Below are 20,673 nucleotides of genomic sequence, written 5' to 3'. Positions count from 1 at the left end.
TCCATGATGTAGGTTAAATCAGATCAGCCATAGACCACTCCCAGATGAAGTGATCAACATTCAGTTTAAATTTGTCTTCTAAGAAGGTAAAAATACCAACTATCCCTTTCAGGGAAAAAGAAGAAATTTTTAAGAGAGTAAATTTTTCTGTAAATAAAAAGCTTATTTTATGTTCTGCATGCATGGCTTTACTTTCATGACTTTCTAGGAAGGCTGTGAACTTAAATTCAGTTCATGCTGTGCTCAAGATTTGAGTTTACTATTCCAGATAATATTTTTCCACAGATCACCTCCAGCAGCTCTTATGTCTATCCTGGCCACTCAAGAACTCTTGCTAGAAAACATCCTGGAATGCATTCCGGTTGGAGAATTTGCAATTATTCAACCCCTGAGTGATGAGTTCTGCCTTGTTCTAGGATATCTTCTCACTTGGAAGTTAACATTAGCTTTCTTTAAAGCAGCTTCTTCTCAGGTATATTTTCAGAGTCTTTTCTTTTTAACTGAATTTCTTAACTTACTTATTTAGTATCAGTCTCAAAGTTTCATCCAGCCATTTTCTTTTAATTATGTAACTTCTTATCCCTTGTTTCTGTGAAATTGGTGAAAATTCTGAAAGCACCAATAGACTTAGATTTCTGCACTGCTGTATTTGAGGATGGTAAAACTAGAGCAATGAAGAACTAGATTAATGAAAAGATGACTCTTTCTTGCATTTTCAAACAAGCTTGGTACATACTATAATCTTCTAATCATTCAAAATGGTGCAGAGAACTAAACTTGTCTTCTAAACACTACTTCTGAATCACAGTGTTGCTCTTCCTCCCTGCAAGGACATATTTGTATTATTTACAGAGTAAGCTGTATTTACCATGTTTTGGTTTTTTTGTGAATTTTTTTAATGTTACCAGCTACGAGTTCTCTACTCACAATACCTTAGAAGAACTAAAAGCTTGAATAAACTGCTTTATCACTTGTTCAGGCTTATGCCTGAAAACCCTGTCTTTTCTGGGCCAACTTCAGAAGTTCCAAATAAGGACACAAAAACCTTCTTTACTGAAGAGCTTCATTTAGATGTCAAAGGTTAGTAAAAACTGTATTTGTGCATTTGAGAGAGTTGTTATATTTGAATAAGCTTTTTTTCTTAAAAATACTTACTTAGAAAATCTTACCTATAAAACAAATATGCAGAGAGACAAATGCATACATATGTTTAATAGTTTTTTGTTAACACTCCCCATTTGAAACTTAACCAAAGTTGACATGTTTATCAGAGAAACCAAGAAAAACAAAAGTCAGGAATAATACATTGCTACTACTGAATCATGAACATAACAATTCCAAAACAATAGAAATGTGTGATCTATTCTAGAACCATAGCTTCTAGAGATATTTTTAATATTAAATAAAAATTCTATATTTTCTTGTATTTTAATATATAAATTCAATTTATTATATTTTCATATATATTTTTTAAATGTTTGAGATGTTAAATTGTGGGTTGTTTTTGTCATGCTGTTCAAAAGACCCAGTTAATCAGTGATGATAAGATACGCTGCTTTTTTTAGCTGAGAAACATGAAAAAGGGAATTCGATTTTTAAGTCCCTTCATTTAATTTTTTTATGTACCTACATAGATATAAGCAAGGAAATGGAGTTTCCATTTCTTAATTTTTCTCTTGGACATCACCGTATTATACAGAACAATTTATCTGGATGACAATAAGAAAGAATTACTAACATGACATCCCAAGGGAAAGTCTTCCCTTAACTCATAGAATCATTAAGACCTCTGGCATCATCCAAGTTCACCCTTTGAACACCATCATGTCCCCTAAACCATATCACAAAGTGCCCTGTCTGCATGTTTTTTGAACACCTCCAGGGATGGTGACTCTATCACTTCCTTGGGCAGCCTGTTCCAATGCTTATCCATTCCTTCAGCAAAGAATTATTTCCTAAAATCAAACCTGAACCTCTGTTGGTGGAACTTGACATGCTTGCAAAGCTCAGCTGTCCTCCAAACACCTTACTGCTTGTTCACTTCTAAGTGAGTGTTTTGTGATTTCTACAATATAAAAGTATTTTTGATTCCTGGTGTCCACTTGGAGTTCAGTCTCTAAATTAGGAGGTCAAGTCTGAGGTGTGGAGTATCAGGCTAAGGAACAAAAAAAACACCCTAGTGAAGAAGGGCTGAGTCAAACAAGTTCTTAGAATAGTAATAATAGGAACATGTACATGAAATTCCAAGTACCACAATTATATAGGAATCAGAAATTTGTATGTGGTGTGGAGGCACCAACATCCATGACTAATGTATTAAGAGTATTTCAACACCTTTTCTTTCCCTCCCAGGGACAGGGGTGCTGTCATCCCAGATCCCACATTTGGCCTGCTCTGTGTACCATATAACACTGAAAGATCTGCCAGCCATGGTGAGGCTGTGGTGGAATAGCTGTGAGAAGCGTGTCTTCAATGTTGTGGATAAATTCACAAGCAAATATGTCAGCAGTGTGCTCTCCTCCCAGGAAATATCTTCTGTTCAGACTAGCACACAGTTATTTAATGGCATGACAGTAAGATTTTTTGTCCTTTGTTTTTATTTACTTGAGTTTTTTGGAAACATTTCAGGAAATTTTACTTTTCAAAACCAGACTGTGGTTCTGTTTTATGTGATTGCAATTTCGTTGTTCTAAATGACCGATTAAACATGATTTTGCTTGGTATCAATAAATTAAATTGATGTTTATTAGTATTCTGCTTGGTAAAAACATGAAAGAATGGATTTTAGGATGTTGAAGAATTTGAGAAAGTAAGTGGAAGGTACTGCTATCAATATACTCATTGTTTATTAAAAGATGTAATCAATCAGTAGATTGAAAACTGGCTGGTAATTCGTTTTTAGCTTACTGAGATATGAGTAGATTTTTGTTTTCTTTGAAAAAAGTGTTTACCTAATCTAGGAAAATAATTTAATATGTATAGGAATGTGTTTATAGTATATATATATGTGTATATATATATATATATATATATATATACATACAAAGACTAGAGATGCTGAATGGCAGTTTTTAATACATGTATTTTTTTCAAAGGTAAAAGCTCGGTCTGCAGCACGAGAAGTCATTGCAACCTATTCTGTTGATGATATCTTTATTGAACTAATAATACAGCTTCCATCAAATTATCCACTGGGATCCATAACAGTTGAGAGTGGAAAGAGGGTTGGTGTGGCTGTACAGCAGTGGCGCAACTGGATGCTACAGTTAAGCACATATCTTACACATCAGGTGAATTTCAATGAAGTTCTCAGTTTTGAAAACTTAGTAAGTCCTTATAGTAGAAAAACATTCCTAGTAATGCAGTATTGTATAGATCTGTGTAATAGATCTCATTAGACTGCAAACCTTCGTAGAATTGGGTCACTTACCATCTGCTTTTCTCCAGATATATAAACAGAGGTAAAATGATCAGCCTACTAGGTCCTGTTAAATCCAGAGCCTCAGCTGAAAATTTAGATCTCTTAAGATGTGGCCCAGTGTTTGTCCTGTGTGTCAGTACCATCTCAACTATAATTTGAAAAAAACCAGAAACAAACGACAACGACAAAAATCAAAACTAAAAACCCCATCCATGGAATTCTCTAAAAGACTGATGGTTGCTGAAATTGGATCATTCATCTGTGGTTAGACCAAAACAAAGCAGTGATTGAAAATTTCAAAATCTGTTTTTAAGTGCCCCTGAATACACTCTTCTTGCACTATTGAATACTCACTTTTCTGTAGATCAGAGTCTTATAAATTATGCACTACATGTATTGCATGTAATTTCAGATTATAAATCCTTCAGGCTTTGTTTCCTTCGTGTTTTTATGACTACAACAGGAATAGTTCAAAGGAATTCTACAGTATTAACAGTTCTTTTCCCTCTGTTAGAATGGAAGTATTATGGAAGGCTTATCTTTGTGGAAAAATAATGTGGATAAACGTTTTGAAGGCGTTGAAGATTGCATGATCTGTTTTTCAGTCATTCATGGTTCAAACTATTCTCTTCCCAAAAAAGTTTGCAGAACATGCAAGAAAAAGTTTCATTCAGCTTGCTTGGTAAGTACCTGGAGTAAATCTTTTTAAATAGGCAAAATACCCTAGAATCATAGAGCACTTTGGGTCAGAAGGGATCTTAAAGCTCATTTTTTCCATCCTCCTGCCATGGGCAGGGACACCTTCTGCTAGACCAGGTTGTCCAAGCCCCATCCAGCCTGGTAATCCATATAGTTTAAACCAACAATTTGTTGTATCTACTGTATTACCAACAATTTTCCACTTTGTCATTGGAGTATCTGGGATTACCAGCACTCATAAGTAATTTCTGTGAATTCTGTACTAAGATGTAAGGGCAGGTAATGAAAGAACAGCTGCTACACAGTGTATGTCTAATAGGAGTATATACAAATACATATGTACATAGACACACACATACGTGTGTGAGTGAAAAGGGTTTTTTTACTTTTTCTTGTTGGGTTTTTTTAAAAGTATAGGTAATGTTTTGATAGTTACATTCACAGAATCACAGAATTAACTAGGTTAGAAAAGACATTTGAGATCGAGTCCAACCTATGACCTAACACCACCTTGTCAGCTGGACTATGACACTGAGTGCCACATCCAGTCTCTTCTTAAACATCTCCAGGAAGTGACTCCACCACCTCCCTGGGCAGCCCAATCTAAAGCCCCAATCACTACTTCTGTGAAGAACTTCTTCTTTTTGTCCAATCTAAACCTGCCCTGGTGCAGCTTAACACGGATCCCTGGCAATAATGGTTATTGTTGATGATGTACTAGTGTTTCTGTACTCAGCTTGCCTTCGTGTATTAAACAGATGTATTTCTCTTTTTCAGTACAAATGGTTCTCATCCAGCAACAAATCCACATGTCCACTCTGTCGAGAGACATTCTTGTGAAACAAAATGTTCTTTCTTCTTTCTGTGAGCTAAATAAGAAATAAAGAGCAGGCAATAAACTGTATGTTGAAAGAAGTTAACTATTTGGAAATCATGTCAGTTACTTTAAATTCTTCACTGGTAGAATATGACACACTTACCTCTGGACTGGCTTTTTGTAAATTTGAAGATTCTTCTTTGATATAAAGAAATGTATAACAATAATTTATTTTAATTGGTATATTTTTAAGATTGAAAATTTCAGAAATAATGTGGAGTTATGTCTGAAAAGTGGTGTTTAAGCCACAGCATAGTTAATTAAAAACTCTTATTTTAGGCATATTCTAAAATGGTGTCATGTAATTAACCCAGGTGATACCACTTAATATTTAACAGCTGAATATAACATAGGTGGGATAAAGATTTGGTTTTTGATTATAATGCATTCATAATAGTCCCTTTTTGGGGGGAAAAAAAATGCTGTTGCTGTTAGACATTAAGGCATGAAATTATGGTGGTAATCTGTTAAAGCATAAAATTTAAACATAGCCTCTTCTAATAAAGTGAACTTTCACCTTTCAAAGTTTCTTTTTGCCAACACTCCCCAACCATCCAGTAGCCTAAAATCATGAAAACCCAGAAGCCCAACTAAGTAGAGAGACCACAATAATTCCTGCATGAAAATGACACCATCTATTTATTGCTGATTGGCTTTTAAAGAAAAGGCAGATGCACTGATCAGTTCTTGTTTGTCTTCATGAGCTGGCAGATTAGTTATCACCGAATGTCTACTGTACTTCCACTGTCCTAGAATAATAAGGACTCTTAAGTGAGCATCCAGATGTATCAGAATTTAATAGCCTTCAACTATACATTTTTTTCATGCCTTTTTTTTTTTTAACAGTAGCATACTATTTTAACATTTTAGCGTACTAGTATATTCCAGCTTGGATGGTATTTGTGGTGGGTTTCTCTGAAAAGTCAAAAGTGGGGAATAAATAAATAAATGTTGTCAATCTCTGTAGTCTCTGGTTTGCTATCTCTTCCTGTGTGTGATAAACTTCTAGATATTAATTGTATAGATTTTCAGATGCCAAGTTTGTAGCATGGTCAGTTGGTTGTACCTCAACAGCTCTTATTTTAGATTTTTAGCTGTTGATAACTGAAGTCTGTATTTTGAACAGGTAATGCTGGGCTGCCAGAGGAGAAATTCCTTCACCTTTTGTTTTGAGTAGGTGAGAATGCAAAGGATTTAAAGCTGGTATACAGAGTAGGGAACAAGCTGTATTGTTTCATAGTTACTGATACTAAAACTCCATCATTGCCTCTTCATCACTTTCGTTATTCTAAATTACTTCTTTGCAAGGTCAGTGACTGATCTGAAGGCAGATACCCTAATACCTTTTCATGGATGAGTACTCTTAATCTAGATTACTCCATAGTAGTATCGTCCTTGTAAAATGGGATAAAAGGGAGTACAACCATAACCACACTACTGACTAGATATTTCAGGGCAGTAATAGCCTGCCTTGAATCATGGAAATGTTAAGGTTGGAAAAGACATTTAAGATCCTCAAGTCCAATCATAAACCTAGCACCACCTCCGTGTTCACTATTAAGCAGTGTCCTCAGGTGCTGTATCCACATGGGTTTTGAACACTTCCAGGTATAGTGACTCGACCACTTCCCTGAGAAGCCTGTTCCAAAGCTTGACAACCCTTTTTTCCTAATATCTAATCTAAACCTCCCCCAGTGCCATTGAAAACCTGAGGCTGTTTTATTTTGTCCTGTCCCTTGTTCCCTGTGAGCAGAACCTGATCCCCACCTGGCTCCACTCTCTTGTCAAGGAGTTTTGGGGAGTGAGAAAGTCCCCCCTGAGCCTTCTTTTCTCCAGGCTGTGTACCCCTGCCTCCCTCAGCTGCTCCTGGTCCTCCAGACCCTTCCCCAGCTTTCTTCCCTTCTCTGGATGCACTCCAGCATTTCAGTGTCCTTATAGTGAGAGGCCCTAAACTGACCCCAGGATTGGACGTGCTTCATGTGAGAGACAACTGCTCCTTGGAAAATTTAAAAAGGTTTATTAAACCTTAACAAAAATACAACAAAGACTACATAAGGAAAAAGCTGCAGCGCTGGGAACTGCCCCTCATGCATACCAAGTGGCCAGTTCATCTTCAAGATGGATGCTTGGTCTTTTATACCCCTGTGGGTTGCATCAGCCAGCTCTGGCCCCTCCCAAAGTCTGTCAGTCAGCTCTTCTTTGCCATTTATTGGTGGAGACTGCTTTCTTGTAACTTGATTGGAGGTCAGGTGTGGCCATGCCTCACCCTGTAAGTAACAGGGTTTTTCCTTCCCAGCTGCCCCAGGTAAGGGGCACATGTGCACCCCTTCTTCTTACCAGTCCTAGACAACCCCAGCTGTCTGATGGTTACAATACAGGGGGAAAAGGGAACTGTGGGGAGAACAGAGGACATCTAAACTACAATAACATAACTATACATCTCTAAAGCTTTTATTAATATTCAAACAATAGTTATCTTTTAATTGCGAGAGCCAATCATCTCATTATCCATCTATAACACTTCAGCAGTGCCCAGCACAGAGGAACAGTCACTGTGCTGGTCCTGATGGACACACCATTGCTGATACAGGCCAAGTACCTTTGACCTTCTTGCTTACCTGAGTACACTTGGCTCATGTGCAGCTGCTCTTGACCAGCACCCCCAGGGCCTTTCTTGACTGGCATCTCTCCAGCCACTCTGCCCCAGCCTGGAGTTCTCAGGGTTGTAGTGACCCAAGCACATCACCCAGCACAGGAAAGACCCTTGCTTCACGTTTTGTTCAGAAGGACACCATTTCCTTCTGTCAGAAACAAACTTTCTAATTGTGCCTTAGACCTGTAAAAGTGCCTATTAACTACATCAAAAGGAGCACCACTGATTCAGAGCATTTAAACCCAGCATAGCTACAGAGAGGAGAAACTACAGACTGGAAGTTTTAATGGTTGTCTGAAAGCTGAAGTACAGGATTTCTACTTCAGTGCTAGTTCTACATAGTACATCTTGTATATATATTTATACAAGTCTCTAATAAAATTCAGTTCCTGCCACTACTCGGGTCACTAATCTTACCAGACCACAGTAAGACTAGTCAGTGGCTAAAATTTAGAATTCAACACAGCAAACCTAAGTGTAGGCTTGGCAATTTCTCTGAGAAATGGGAAAATAGATTTCTAGTCACAGCACTACTTACTTGTTACAGAAAGTGAAATAAATAGTTCAGGCTCTGTGGTGGTGCATCCACCTTCCCCCTCAGGCTGCACTATAATCTCAGAAATGCTCAACAGGCTCTCTTTGCTTTCATTTCTGTATCAATGGAATTGAGCGAATATTTCTTTGTGAAAAGAATAGATTTTAAAACATGAAAATGAAAAATATATATCTGAGGGCTGTGGCATTCACATGGCCTCTGAACAGAGAGAAGCTGTGAGACAAGCAGAGAAGAAGGAAAACACAATTCTTATCTCGCTTGCTGTGCCTGTGTTGTGCTAAAGTAGAATGCAATATGGAGATTGTTTACCCAAAGTGAGGATGTTTTGTTCCCTTCGCCTATCAGGGCCAAGAAGTGTGTGTGTGTGGGACTGTCATGGGACAGTCATGAGAGAATTGGAGATGAGTGCTGTTCTGTGCAGTTGTGAGCAAGAGTGAGTGCTTGGCAGATTTATTTTAGATACAATGTACATAGTACAGTATAATAAAGTAATTAATTCGCCTTCTGATGATGGAGTCACATGCATCATTCTCTCTCCCCTTCGTCAGAGTCATCGTTGATTTACAATAGAGGGCTAAGCATTATTTATTATTGCATGCAACAGTTCTACTTGCTTATAGATATCCAAGTGCTGTTATACTTACATGTATATATCACAGGATCCAAGGATGGAAGCCCTAAAGATAGAAAGCTCTGGAAGACTTCTGTTTATAACATATAACAGCATCACAACACAGAATTAGTCAAGACAGCATTATAAAACAATTATATTTCCTTTTCTTTCTTTTAATTTTATTTCATTCCTTGATTTCTCATTTCATTTCCTTTCCTGAAATGTAACTTCTTCATTTTCAATGAATATAATTTCATTAAGTTTCAATTCATTTCACAGCACTTCATTCCATTTAATTTCATTGTGTTCCACTTAATTTTCCTTCATTTCACTTCATTATATTTCTTCTTCTTTCTTTTTGCTTCACTTATTTCTCTGTTCCAGATTGTACATCATAAACTGAACAACAAGAACAGCCATTTAATGAAGAGCCTAAATGTATTAGAACAAAAAGCATGAACATTCTCTAATGGCTTCACATGACCTGGGTACAGGCCTTGCAGGAAAGAGGGAAAGGCCATCTTTACAGAGAATACATACACATGAAACAATACTGTTCTTGAAGATACTTTGCAGTACTCTGCCCATGCCATAATACATGTAGGGAAGAGTCCAAAGATATTCAGGAGGCTGAGAATGGTTTCTGGTTACTTGTTTGAGTTTCCAGCAGTGGGTGCGTTTGTCTGGGCCTGTAGAGCCTTTACTCTGTCAGGCAGCTGAAAAGCACTGCCAGGTCTGTTCAGAGCAGCCCTAGAACCACAATTGACACCTAGGGCCTAAAATGAGACTGAACACACAGGGAAGAAGTGTCTTACCATGAAGAGGTGTGAAGGTTAGTGAAATCTAAACATAGTTTGTTTCAGCTGTACAGCAAGGCTGAGCCTTGACTTAATTAGATCCCCCGAGAGCCAAATTTGTTTTGCAAGATGGGATTTTTGTAGATAAACAGGAAGTACCTCAGCATGTTACCAACATGTGAACCTAGAGAAGCAAAGCACAGGAGCCTATGGTAGTTTTGTTTTGGTAAGCAAACAAAGACTACCTTTTGAAGCAGGGAAATAAAAGGTGGTGACTGAAAGCATGTGGCTTTTAAGGTGCAGATAATCTCTTCCCATGAAGATCAGCATTGCTCAGTTTTCACAACTTTTTGGAAGAAATTAAAGTGTTATTTCCACCACTGTAAGGCCTGAAGCAGCTCACTTGATGAGAGTTTTTAAAGGACTCATAATTGTTCATGTACTCTGAGTTGGATACACAGGAGAACTACTGACAAGATATTCTCAAGAGGTCAAAACAAAACAAAAGATTTTACTGGCAACTTTAGAAAAATCAATAACTTTGGCAAAAGAGTTAGTGCAACATTCTATCAATGTGAAACACTTCTCAAAGCATTAGCTTGTCCCACTCAACTTAGCGAACTTTAAATGCATTCGATTTCAAGTTACTCAAAATTCCAAGTAGAGGGAATTAGAACAAGGAAAGAGAAAGAAGAAAAGATACAGAGAAGCACACGTATAGCTACCAGTTCCTGGGTTCCAATGATGCTAGAAACTCCAAGGAGACGTAGGGTCCAGACACTGTGATTACCTCATGTTCAGCCTTCAGTACCCCTTGACCTTCCTGGGCCCTTCCCCCAGGAAGGACTTATGGTCATTTAGCCACTCAGGATCTGGGTTAGGGGCTCCAGAGGCAGGTGGAGAGCATCATCTGTGCTTTGCCTGTGATTGGCACCACTGTGGGATGCGACACAGGCTCTAGTGGTGGGAGGTGTGGGACAGGTCACTGCCTCAGCAGGGCAGGGTCTGAGCTGCCCTTTTCCCCACAGGCATCTCAAAATGTCTCAAGACATTAATCTATGCAGTCTTTCACAACCATCCACTGGCTTTAGAACTGGCCAGTGAATGGAAGAACTGTGTCACTTTAGGTACTACATATTCATCCCTGCCATCTCAGGTGCCTCTTGATAAGTCTCATCTGACATCACACCCAACAACAGTTGTGTTAAGGCTCAGTGGATGGTCTCCAGATTTTATATATTCACATTGCAGCATTCTACTAAGGAGCAGAACACCAGTGGGAGGAGAGAAGCCTCCTGATTCACCTTGTCCACTCAATACATGACTGAAAAGAGCCACTACTAAGTTAAATCAAACAGTGAAACCACACAATCACAACAGTGCACAAAAGGAAACAAATAGGCTCAGGACCCCTTCTGTGGGAGATGTACAGCACTTGCATAGCCTCCCTAAGACATGGTCCAAGGGCCTCCAATTCATAAGACATTGTTTCCTATGGCTTGTCTTTCTTTTACTGTTTTTGCATCAGATATTCTGTGCAGGTATAGTCACAGAGGAAGCCCAAAGAACAGAAACAAAGCTGTACAGCTCTCAAACCCACTAACCAACACAGAAGGAAAATAGTGAAATCTGTGGAACTAAAGGTCTGTTTATGCCAGCAAAGCACATTACTGCTCTTCACTGCAATCTCTTGCAAGGGAGAGACTGGTCACTCCCACCAAAGCGACCCACACAGTATACAAGCCTCTTAAAAGATTAGATTAAATGAATGTGTCCCTAGACAGTAATAGATTTCTGGTTGAAGTCTGAGAGGCTACAATAATTTTCTCTTATGCAATCTTCTCCGAAACAACATCTCTCTCAGTACAAGAGGTAGGATTTTTGAAATTTGGTATGTAATAAGAAACTTGCCTACATTCTAGTGTTTCTCGGTTACAGGAAGCATTGTAAAGCTATTTAAGTTGTTAATATACAGAAGTCAACTAGTTAATTTTACTTCAGGAATTTAGAAATTTTACAAATTCTACAAAGGCTGAGAACTTTTGGAAAATGCCATTTCAAGTGCATTTAATAACGTAAAAGAAATTTGAGTAGCTTGCAGCTTCCTTTGTCCATACCTTATTCATTGGCAATCTCAGTTTTCTGGAGAAGAGATAGACTTGTAGACCCTCCATTTTCTCAAGAAAGTCACATTTAAAAAGCTGACTTCACGATGGGAAAGCAAGGCACAAAACCTCGAATTAATATAATTTGTGGTTAACATATGACTACCAGCTCCCCAGCTGAGGACCTCCCATATGCACATGACGGCCAACTACCTTGGTCAGAGGCTGAAGACCCCTGTGACTTAACAGCTTCCTCTTCTCTTCAGCCTGAGAACAAACTTTACTAAAACAGTGGTCCTGCATTATATGCAAGAGATGGGAGGTTATAAGCATGCTTTGATTTTGGACACTGACTTCTCATGATGAAATAAATGGTTGAGCACAAATGGTTTCCAACACCCATGCAAGGCTCTGCTCCTCCAGTGTGGTTTCTTTTCTTATTTAAAGCTCAAAGCTTAAAAAAGAGAAATGAAATGCAAACCAGAGATAAATCAGAAGAGTTAAAGTATTCTGGCTGACCTCAAATTACAGAAATGTTGTGAGGAAGAAAACTTAATGCTTTTTTGCAACTGTCTTCCAAGGGCATAGCCCTTGCTGAAGTTCAGATTTCCACTGATGAGTGCAAGCTGACCAGTACTCAGACAGAGATGTAAATTGGGCCAGGTGGATGTGCAAGCCTTCCTTTCCTCATCTTCTGAAGGTTTGCAGCACCTGCCTGTTGCAAAAAGGATATCTGGTATCAGAATTAGCATTGCAGCATGTGTTACCAGCAGAGTAAGCCCTGGTTGTTTTTTTTTTTCCCCTAGCAAAAACTAAAGAAACCTAAGTAGCCTTTGCAACACATTTCTCAGAATGTTTTGCAGAAAAAGTATGCATTTCACAACTACAAAATGTGAATGCTAACTGCTTGGAAATCAGACAATTCCTGGCTAACAGTTCCTACAATGAAAGGGTACTGCCTTCCCAAAAGCCATATGCACACATTTTTGACTAAATATGAAATTGCTCTTGGTAAAGACCAGCTCAGCTAGGGTTATGTTTAACATCACAGGAGATATCTCTTGGATGGAACACTCTGGTGAGTCCTTTGTCCAGCTGGCACTTGTAGGGTCAGCTTTGAAGGTACACTGGGTTGCTTAGGGCTGGAAACTTTTTATCATTCCAGCCTTCCTATCTGCACAATGAATGGAGTGACATTATGACTGCAGAGTAAAAGGCAAGAGAATGAATACTGTGAAGGACAAAATGGTCCAGGAAAATGATCCAGGACAAGATCATTCAGGACAAGACTGAAGCCACCTTCGGCTTTCACTAAGTTATTTCTAAAGATCTTTAGTGATGGCTTTGGTCATTCAAAACTGTGCATGCCAGAATCTTATAATCTCTACCAACAGAGACTTCTTCTATATGTTTATCCTGAGAATCTTTTAACAAACTTAAAGCCATTACTTCTTACTCTGTTTGAGGCAGACACAGAGAATATTTATTTTTCTCCTCTTTATAGGTTTGCATTTATATTTGAAGACCTCACATCTCATCGTGGCCTCATGACCTCAAGTCTTTCAGTCCTTCCTCCAAACAGCAGTCTTATTTGCTGTTCTCTCTGCTCTTCAATGTCAAATTGGTTGACATTTTTTCTTGAAGCACAGTGCCTGAAAAATTAGACCCACTACCTTCTAAGATCCTATTTCTTTGAATCAGCAAATACAATTTCCAAATAATTCCTTTGTTTCTTCATAGGGAAGAAGAAAATCTAGTGGCCCTGTGCTAGGCAAAAGATTGTGCAGTCATAATTCTGGAAACACCATGATTGTTTCAGAAAATGTACAGGTGCTATGTAGGTGCTAGATATTTACCCTAATATGATAAAAGCAATTTTAAGGCCATAATGTTAAGGGAAACATGGATTGGGAAAATACTTTCTACAACTAAAAATTATTTTTCAAATTGTATCAATTTATTTTACCAGGAGTTGTGACAATCCTGGGCCTGCCAACACCTACTTCAAAGACTGTGGAAAGAGGAGCTAGAAACATAACCCCTTCCCTTCCCTTCCCTTCCCTTCCCTTCCCTTCCCTTCCCTTCCCTTCCCTTCCCTTCCCTTCCCTTCCCTTCCCTTCCCTTCCCTTCCCTTCCCTTCCCTTCCCTTCCCTTCCCTTCCCTTCCCTTCCCTTCCCTTCCCTTCCCTTCCCTTCCCTTCCCTTCCCTTCCCTTCCCTTCCCTTCCCTTCCCTTCCCTTCCCTTCCCTTCCCTTCCCTTCCCTTCCCTTCCCTTCCCTTCCCTTCCCTTCCCTTCCCTTCCCTTCCCTTCCCTTCCCTTCCCTTCCCTTCCCTTCCCTTCCCTTCCCTTCCCTTCCCTTCCCTTCCCTTCCCTTCCCTTCCCTTCCCTTCCCTTCCCTTCCCTTCCCTTCCCTTCCCTTCCCTTCCCTTCCCTTCCCTTCCCTTCCCTTCCCTTCCCTTCCCTTCCCTTCCCTTCCCTTCCCTTCCCTTCCCTTCCCTTCCCTTCCCTTCCCTTCCCTTCCCTTCCCTTCCCTTCCCTTCCCTTCCCTTCCCTTCCCTTCCCTTCCCTTCCCTTCCCTTCATGACATAATATACTTTCACCTTAAATCCAGAGAAATGCGTACTGATTAGGACAAATATATAACTGAGGTCTTTCAGTGGTGACTTGGCTCACAAATACATTGCTACAAGCTCTGTGGTTTGGGACCACAGGAATTCTTTGCAAACCCCATCCCAACAAAGGTGATTGGGTCACATGCTTTGACATAGATCCTGAAGACAGACCTCAGAGAAATTTAGCTTAGAATTTCGGAAACTTATCTAAAATCTGTAAAAGCTATCTGCAAACATTTTCCTAGATATACAGGGTACAGAAGTATAGGAGAGGCTCATGAATACTGGAGAGTCTACACTGCCTGACTGGGCACTACAGCAGCCACAGCCACCTCAGCCACTTGGAGGTGAGAGGGAGATGGCTCTTGTCCCCTTGGTCCAAAAGAACCACTGTCAGTAGACAGAGCATCTCTTTGCAAAAAATGGATGAGGAGCATAGCACCTAACCCACCAAGACTGCCTGCTACTGGGCTCATAGCCAGTAAGTCTTCATTCTGTCCATAATAATGAACATCCTCTCCGTGCCCCCAAGAGCATGTTAATCATTTGTGGCTAAACAGGTTGATAGCAGAACCCACTTGAAGGCTGATCCTTTGTCCCCATCCCCAGAGAGGCACCCCCAGTGTCCTGGCTGCTGGACTCTGCTGCTCTGAACCAACCCTGGCCCTACTGCACTCTGACACAGGCAGAGAAATCATCTGTAATCCCACTCCACTGCTGTTAGATACACTCACTTTTCTCTGTGTGTGGGATGGGAAAGGATCTAAATAAAAAAGACAAAGTAATCTCCTGTTTTTACTTTATCTGATTACTGTGGAAGTTAAGGTGGAAAGTACCAGTCTTTCAAAGCATACTTTCATTTTCTACTTGCAGGGAATTTCTGGATGAATTTGTCAAAGCATCCTACTTCCTCTGGGAAATGTTTTAACTTTAAAAAACCCTGATAACCTGAATCTGCTTGTAGAAAAGAAAAAAAAAAAACCACCTCTGGAATTTACACTTCAAATATTTTCAATGTACCAAAAGTGTTCAGATAAAACATGTGCAGGTCCCAGAGATGGGGGGTTTAGTGAGCTGTCCGACCAATGCACTCACCTGCATTTGCTCTTGTAATAGATGTTAACATCTGAGTTCACCTTCCTAATCTAACAGTTATTCCCAAATAGTTAAGCGATGGCAAAAATCTCACTAAAAGGGTGGATGCTACAGGAGAGATGTCAAATACCAAGGAAGGCCACACGGGGGGGTTGCCTACACCACGAAATTTTTGCCCAGTGTATGCCAGAATTTTATTTCTCTGTTCCTACGGGGAAATGGCTGGTAGCACACCCGTAGTCAGGCTGACTGCATCAAGAAGGTGTGGAGGATGTTATTCCACCCAGCCCACGAGGATCAAGGACCAAAAAAACCCCTGGTGTGTTACCACCGTCCACCACTTCAGTGCTGGCCAAAGCCCAACTTAGTTATTCAGGAAACACCAAAGGTAAACTTTAAAGCCCTCTCCATTCTAGAAAAGGTCACAATGAGTGACCAAAGCCTCTGCAACCTGGCCTTCCTCGGAAGAGAAGAAAGAAGAACGGGCAGAGGAGAGTGGGCGGGGAGGATGGAGGTGACTTGGGTATGCAGGGGCAGAACCTGCCTCTCAGTGCTCTTTTCCCTGGGCATCCATCCCTCCCTTCTGATGTGGGCTTTAAAGACGTGAGCTGTGAGGCCTAGGATTGGTTCTTTGGCAGGCCACTAGATGACAAGAAACGGCAAGGATTGAGCACCAGCTGTGCATTTCTTCCCTGCAAAAGGGACCCCTTATGATTTCCTCAGGCCCTGGCTGGAGTCAAGCCTGTAGAACGCTCCTCCTAGCTTCACCTGAGCACATCAGAGCACAGGCACAACCCCTCTACACTCAACGGCCCTCGAGTTAATTTCCTCTTTTCATTTTTAGGTGATATTTTGGGTCTTTTTTGGTATTGCTTAGTTGTCTTGCTTTGCTAGAAGAAGTCATGGCACCAGTTTTGAGATGCCACTGAACTGTGGCATCATGATGATTCATGAACAAAGCCTGTTCACTTTAGGGAAGAGCAGGTGTTTCTCTGTAAGACAGGTTGACGTGCCACCAGCTGAAAGTGATTTTCATTGATTAAAAACAAGCCAAAGTCCTCACAGAAGTGTATATTATATCTTAATTGCTCAAACTTTTGCTGTTTTTGCTGCAGTGTTATGTGTCCAGAGAGAAAATCCCACAAAACTGTTGACATTTCAGGGGTAAACATCTTTACTCTGAGCAGTTTACAGCACTACCAGATGAGGTATAATTTTTATTTGCATTCTTATCCAGAACAACTCTCCTTTGTTAAACTAAAGAACACTAAAATAATTTTACTGTAATTATCCATTTTCGAGTCTTTTCTCTAAGCTTAGGCTTTTTCATTAGTCTGTGTCAGTCAGAAGCCTTATAATCCAAACAGTTATATTCCAAACAGAACAATATTCTTATTAACAATGTCTCTGTTACCTCCTATCTTTATGGACCCAGAACAATTCCGTACAAGGATGAAAGTTGTCCCCTGCCCCATCCCTGCCTCAAGTCCTGGATATGCCTGGCTACATAAAGCCAAGTCAGGGAGCTGAACATCTTTTGTTTTGGTGACTCTCCAATTGCCACATGTCCCAACCCCTCCTTGCAACCTGCAAATACAAGCATTGGCTTTATCTGCAAGGCTTGATTCTACTTGGCTGTCCCAAACAAACAGTTAAACTAAATTGACTTTTTTAGACTTTCTCAAAATAATGTTTCTTTTAAATTTGATTTCTCTGCATTTTCTACTCCCAACCAGGTTTGTTTCTGACATATACAGTATTTCAAAACATGTTTGTCTTTTCCCAGAGTTTCTTCTTCCTTCTGGAGGCAACTAATCTTATGTAAAAGAAAGTATTTTTTGCCATATGGGATATAACCAAGCCTCTTAAACTTGACCTTGTCATCTTCTCCCAGGAGCCCAGCTCTGGTGTGGGATTCATTTCACCCATTGCAGACAACTACAGTGGCATATTGTATCTGAGCCAGTTACCAAAAGGCTCCATTGAGACTCATGGGAGAAAGATGAATCATATCTCAGAATCTGTGCACATCGTAGTTACATGGGCATTGGATAAACCACTGCATCATCATCATTGGCTGATTCACTCCTTGATTGGGAAGGAAGCCTTCCCATCCACAAAGTAGACCCAGTGACCTTGCTATGAGCTTCGCCAAGAACGCAAATTCCTTTCATCTGCTGTCATACATTTATTTTCTGTCTTCTGCAAGCCTCTTTTCCAACTGCTGTAAAAAACATCCACAAGGATCAATTAAGGCAGGTCTAACACTGAGATCTACTCACCTGATCTGTGTTCTGGGTCTGACATCCTTTGGGTCTAGATCCAGGACTGAAGATCCTCAACCCATGTGAGTGTCCTGCTACAGTTATGGACAAAAACTGAGCAGGAAGCAAAGCAAACATGAACCATAGCAGAAAGTACCTGTCAGCCCTTCAAACACAGAAGCTTGGAAGCAATTGAAGCTACAGGGCTGATCTCAGGAGCTCAAAGCAGTGAGCAGGTAACACAAGGAAGGTCTCAGTGCGAGAGCTGGCACCCACCACTTTGCAGTGCAGGTGAACAGAGCTGCTGCCTTCCTTCCTAACATCAAGGTGGCAGCAAAAGGAAGTCCAACATTTGTGTGCACAAAAAATTTCAGGCCAGATCACAAGTGTCCTCTAATCCCTGTGGCATCTGAAGCAAGATCCTAGATTTCTAGGTAAATATGGAAAAGTAGCGTGCTGCCTTCCCCTTCAGGGTAGGTCATTACAGGGTCTAACATTAGTTTCCATATCAACTGAAATGAGTATAAAGGTTAGTGGAGGCAAGAGGTTGAGTCCCAGATTTTTGCTGCCCAGAAAAAATTGATTCTGTTTGTCCTGACCATTTTCTGGCATAAGCACCTTCTGAGGTTCTTGGTAAATGAACCAGAAGTAAGAAAATTAATAATAATAGAAAAGAGTACTTTCATAGTTTCATATTTTTCTAAACTGAGAGCATTTGAGGGTAGCAGACATACCACGCAAGCTGTTGCATCTAGAATTAACCTCTTTCGATCATGGAACTTCCTTAAAATATGGGGGGGAAAGAATGTTAAATTCCATGGCATGATTTACTGCAAGACCAAGTCTGTTAAAATCACTGAAAGACAACCATTAGAAACCCTAATTCATCCTTGTAGAGAGTAAAGGAAAACTCAAGATTAAATCCTGAACTGCTACTTCTCCTCTTCTTCCGTAGCTAAAGACAGGGCTGCTGGAATAACTATCAAAGAGAGATGTCTGTGAAGTCAGGAGAATACCAGGTCAGCCATTTAGGATAATCTCTTTTTCATGAATTGCAGAAATGAAGGAGGGTAGACAAGGAAGGAAGGGAATTTTACACAAGTTCTGCCCAGGAGATCAGTATAAGCATGGAAAGAGCAGCTGTGTTAGTTTAACACAACCTGGCTTTTAGTGGGGGTGGAGAAAAAGCCACAGAGGTTGCTTCTGAGAGAGAAGCTCCTCGAAACTTGTGCCATGTCCAGCAGAGCCAATCCCTGAAGGCTCTGACGATGGACATAATGGCCGGCCCAATCAGAGAAGTTCTGATAACTAATAAATAAATGCTTCTGTGAGCATATATTTAAGAACAAAAAAACATGTGCAAGCCCTTTCTTCCTCTGAGGGGTAGGGAGGAGGCCTCTAGGAGGTCTTCTGGCGTGGCCAGGTGGAGCCCATCCTGGCTCATCCCAGTGCCAAGAGCGGCCGTGTGGCCAGGGCAGCACAGCTGGGGCAGCTCAGCCAGGATTGTGCGGCCACTGCCATCTTGGCAGGACTTGCAATCAACTTTAATTATTTAACTGCATTTAACCAGAAAGGCAAGGGCAGCCTTTGTGGCCTGTGTGGGGCCGGCAGAGACCACATGATCAGCAGTGAAGGGCGTGGTGAGCAATTCCCCAATGTAGAGCCCAGACAGGATCAACAATTCAGCACTGCAAAACTCTATAAAAACTTTTCAATTGATAGAACTTGAGAACAAACGAACCTATGGACACCAGTTCTCTCCCAAGTAAGAGAAAAGAAAAAGGTGAAGATATGTGAGGAGAACAACATGGCAGTGCTAAGGGCAGTGAAAAGGAGGGAGCAGGAGGAGGAGGTGCTCTGAGCGTCAGAGCTGAGATTCTTCTGCAAGCTGTGGTGAGATCTAAAGTACAACAAACTCTTTCACTGCAGTTCATGAAGTGCATGGGGAGATGTAGAGGTCTACCTTCAGCCTGTGACCACAACATAGCAGAAGAGACTCCCCTCCCTAAGTGAATAGAAGAAAGATTTTTAGAAGTGACTGTTGCAGCCAGAATTGCTGCTAGTAAAGTCCAGGGTAAGGAAGCAAAAAGAGCCTTTACATAATATCCACAGATGTTTAATTCAGCCACGTGGTGAGATGTTCAGGGTCCCAGTCACACTCATGGGGAGACTCCAGGTTTTTTCCTGCTGAGGGACCTGGAGGTCCTAAGTGAATAGAAGAAAGATTTTTAGAAGTGACTGTTGCAGCCAGAATTGCTGCTAGTAAAGTCCAGGGTAAGGAAGCAAAAAGAGCCTTTACATAATATCCACAGATGTTTAATTCAGCCACGTGGTGAGATGTTCAGGGTCCCAGTCACACTCATGGGGAGACTCCAGGTTTTTTCCTGCTGAGGGACCTGGAGGTCATCCTGGTCTTGGGGCAGTACAAAGATAAGGGTCAATCAGGGAATAGCAAGGGAGTGGCTCAAGTGGCTCAAGGAACAGGGGAAGTAACCAATGGCGCCTTAACTTTTTAAGGGAAGCTTCTTGTGTCTCCCTAACTTAGGGGATGCCCCCATGGTCTCCACAGTGACAAACTGATGAAAACCCCCATGTTTTGTCTCCCTGCACTGAAAGAAGGAAAGAAAGAAAGAAAAGAAAGAAAGGCTGGAGGGCAGGAGGGAAAGGTGTTCTAAAGGTTTATGTTAGTTCTCAGTATCCTCTTTTAATTCTATTAATAATTTTTTATTTCTGCCTTTTAAGCTTTACGCCTGTTTTGCCCTTAGAGTGTTTTCTCCTAATCCTTATCTCACCCCATGAGTCTTTCAGATTTTTTCTTTCCCCCTCCTCTGCTAACCTGTAGTAGAGGAGAATGAGTGGCTAGAAGGGTGCCCACCTTCTAGCCAGTATCAAACCCCCACAAGCAACCAACCCTGGGTTTGGCAGTGTGCACCTGGGATCTGAGCTGAGGAAGACTGCAGTGTGGAAATTTCCTCACTGCA

The 20,673-nt window shown here is 40.7% G+C and overlaps 1 protein-coding gene across 2 annotated transcripts in view; it reads left to right on the top strand.

The window, feature by feature from the left end:
* The window catches only part of LTN1 (listerin E3 ubiquitin protein ligase 1), a 31,711-nt gene extending 25,748 nt beyond the window's left edge, over positions 1-5,963 (top strand). For both annotated transcript variants that reach the window (XM_059837894.1, XM_059837893.1), the window contains exons 25-30: positions 286-472; positions 909-1,080; positions 2,353-2,573; positions 3,096-3,290; positions 3,936-4,103; positions 4,898-5,963. In XM_059837894.1, coding sequence (XP_059693877.1) covers positions 286-472; positions 909-1,080; positions 2,353-2,573; positions 3,096-3,290; positions 3,936-4,103; positions 4,898-4,960 — 1,006 coding nt within the window. In that variant the 3' untranslated portion in view covers positions 4,961-5,963. The remainder of the gene's footprint in view (positions 1-285; positions 473-908; positions 1,081-2,352; positions 2,574-3,095; positions 3,291-3,935; positions 4,104-4,897) is intronic.
* The last annotated feature ends 14,710 nt before the right edge of the window (positions 5,964-20,673 follow it).

Source organism: Haemorhous mexicanus, chromosome 2 (genome assembly GCF_027477595.1).
Source record: "Haemorhous mexicanus isolate bHaeMex1 chromosome 2, bHaeMex1.pri, whole genome shotgun sequence".
Classification (NCBI taxonomy): domain Eukaryota; kingdom Metazoa; phylum Chordata; class Aves; order Passeriformes; family Fringillidae; genus Haemorhous; species Haemorhous mexicanus.
The sequence above is the reverse complement of the archived record's forward strand: the minus strand, read 5'-3'. Positions and strand labels throughout refer to the sequence as shown.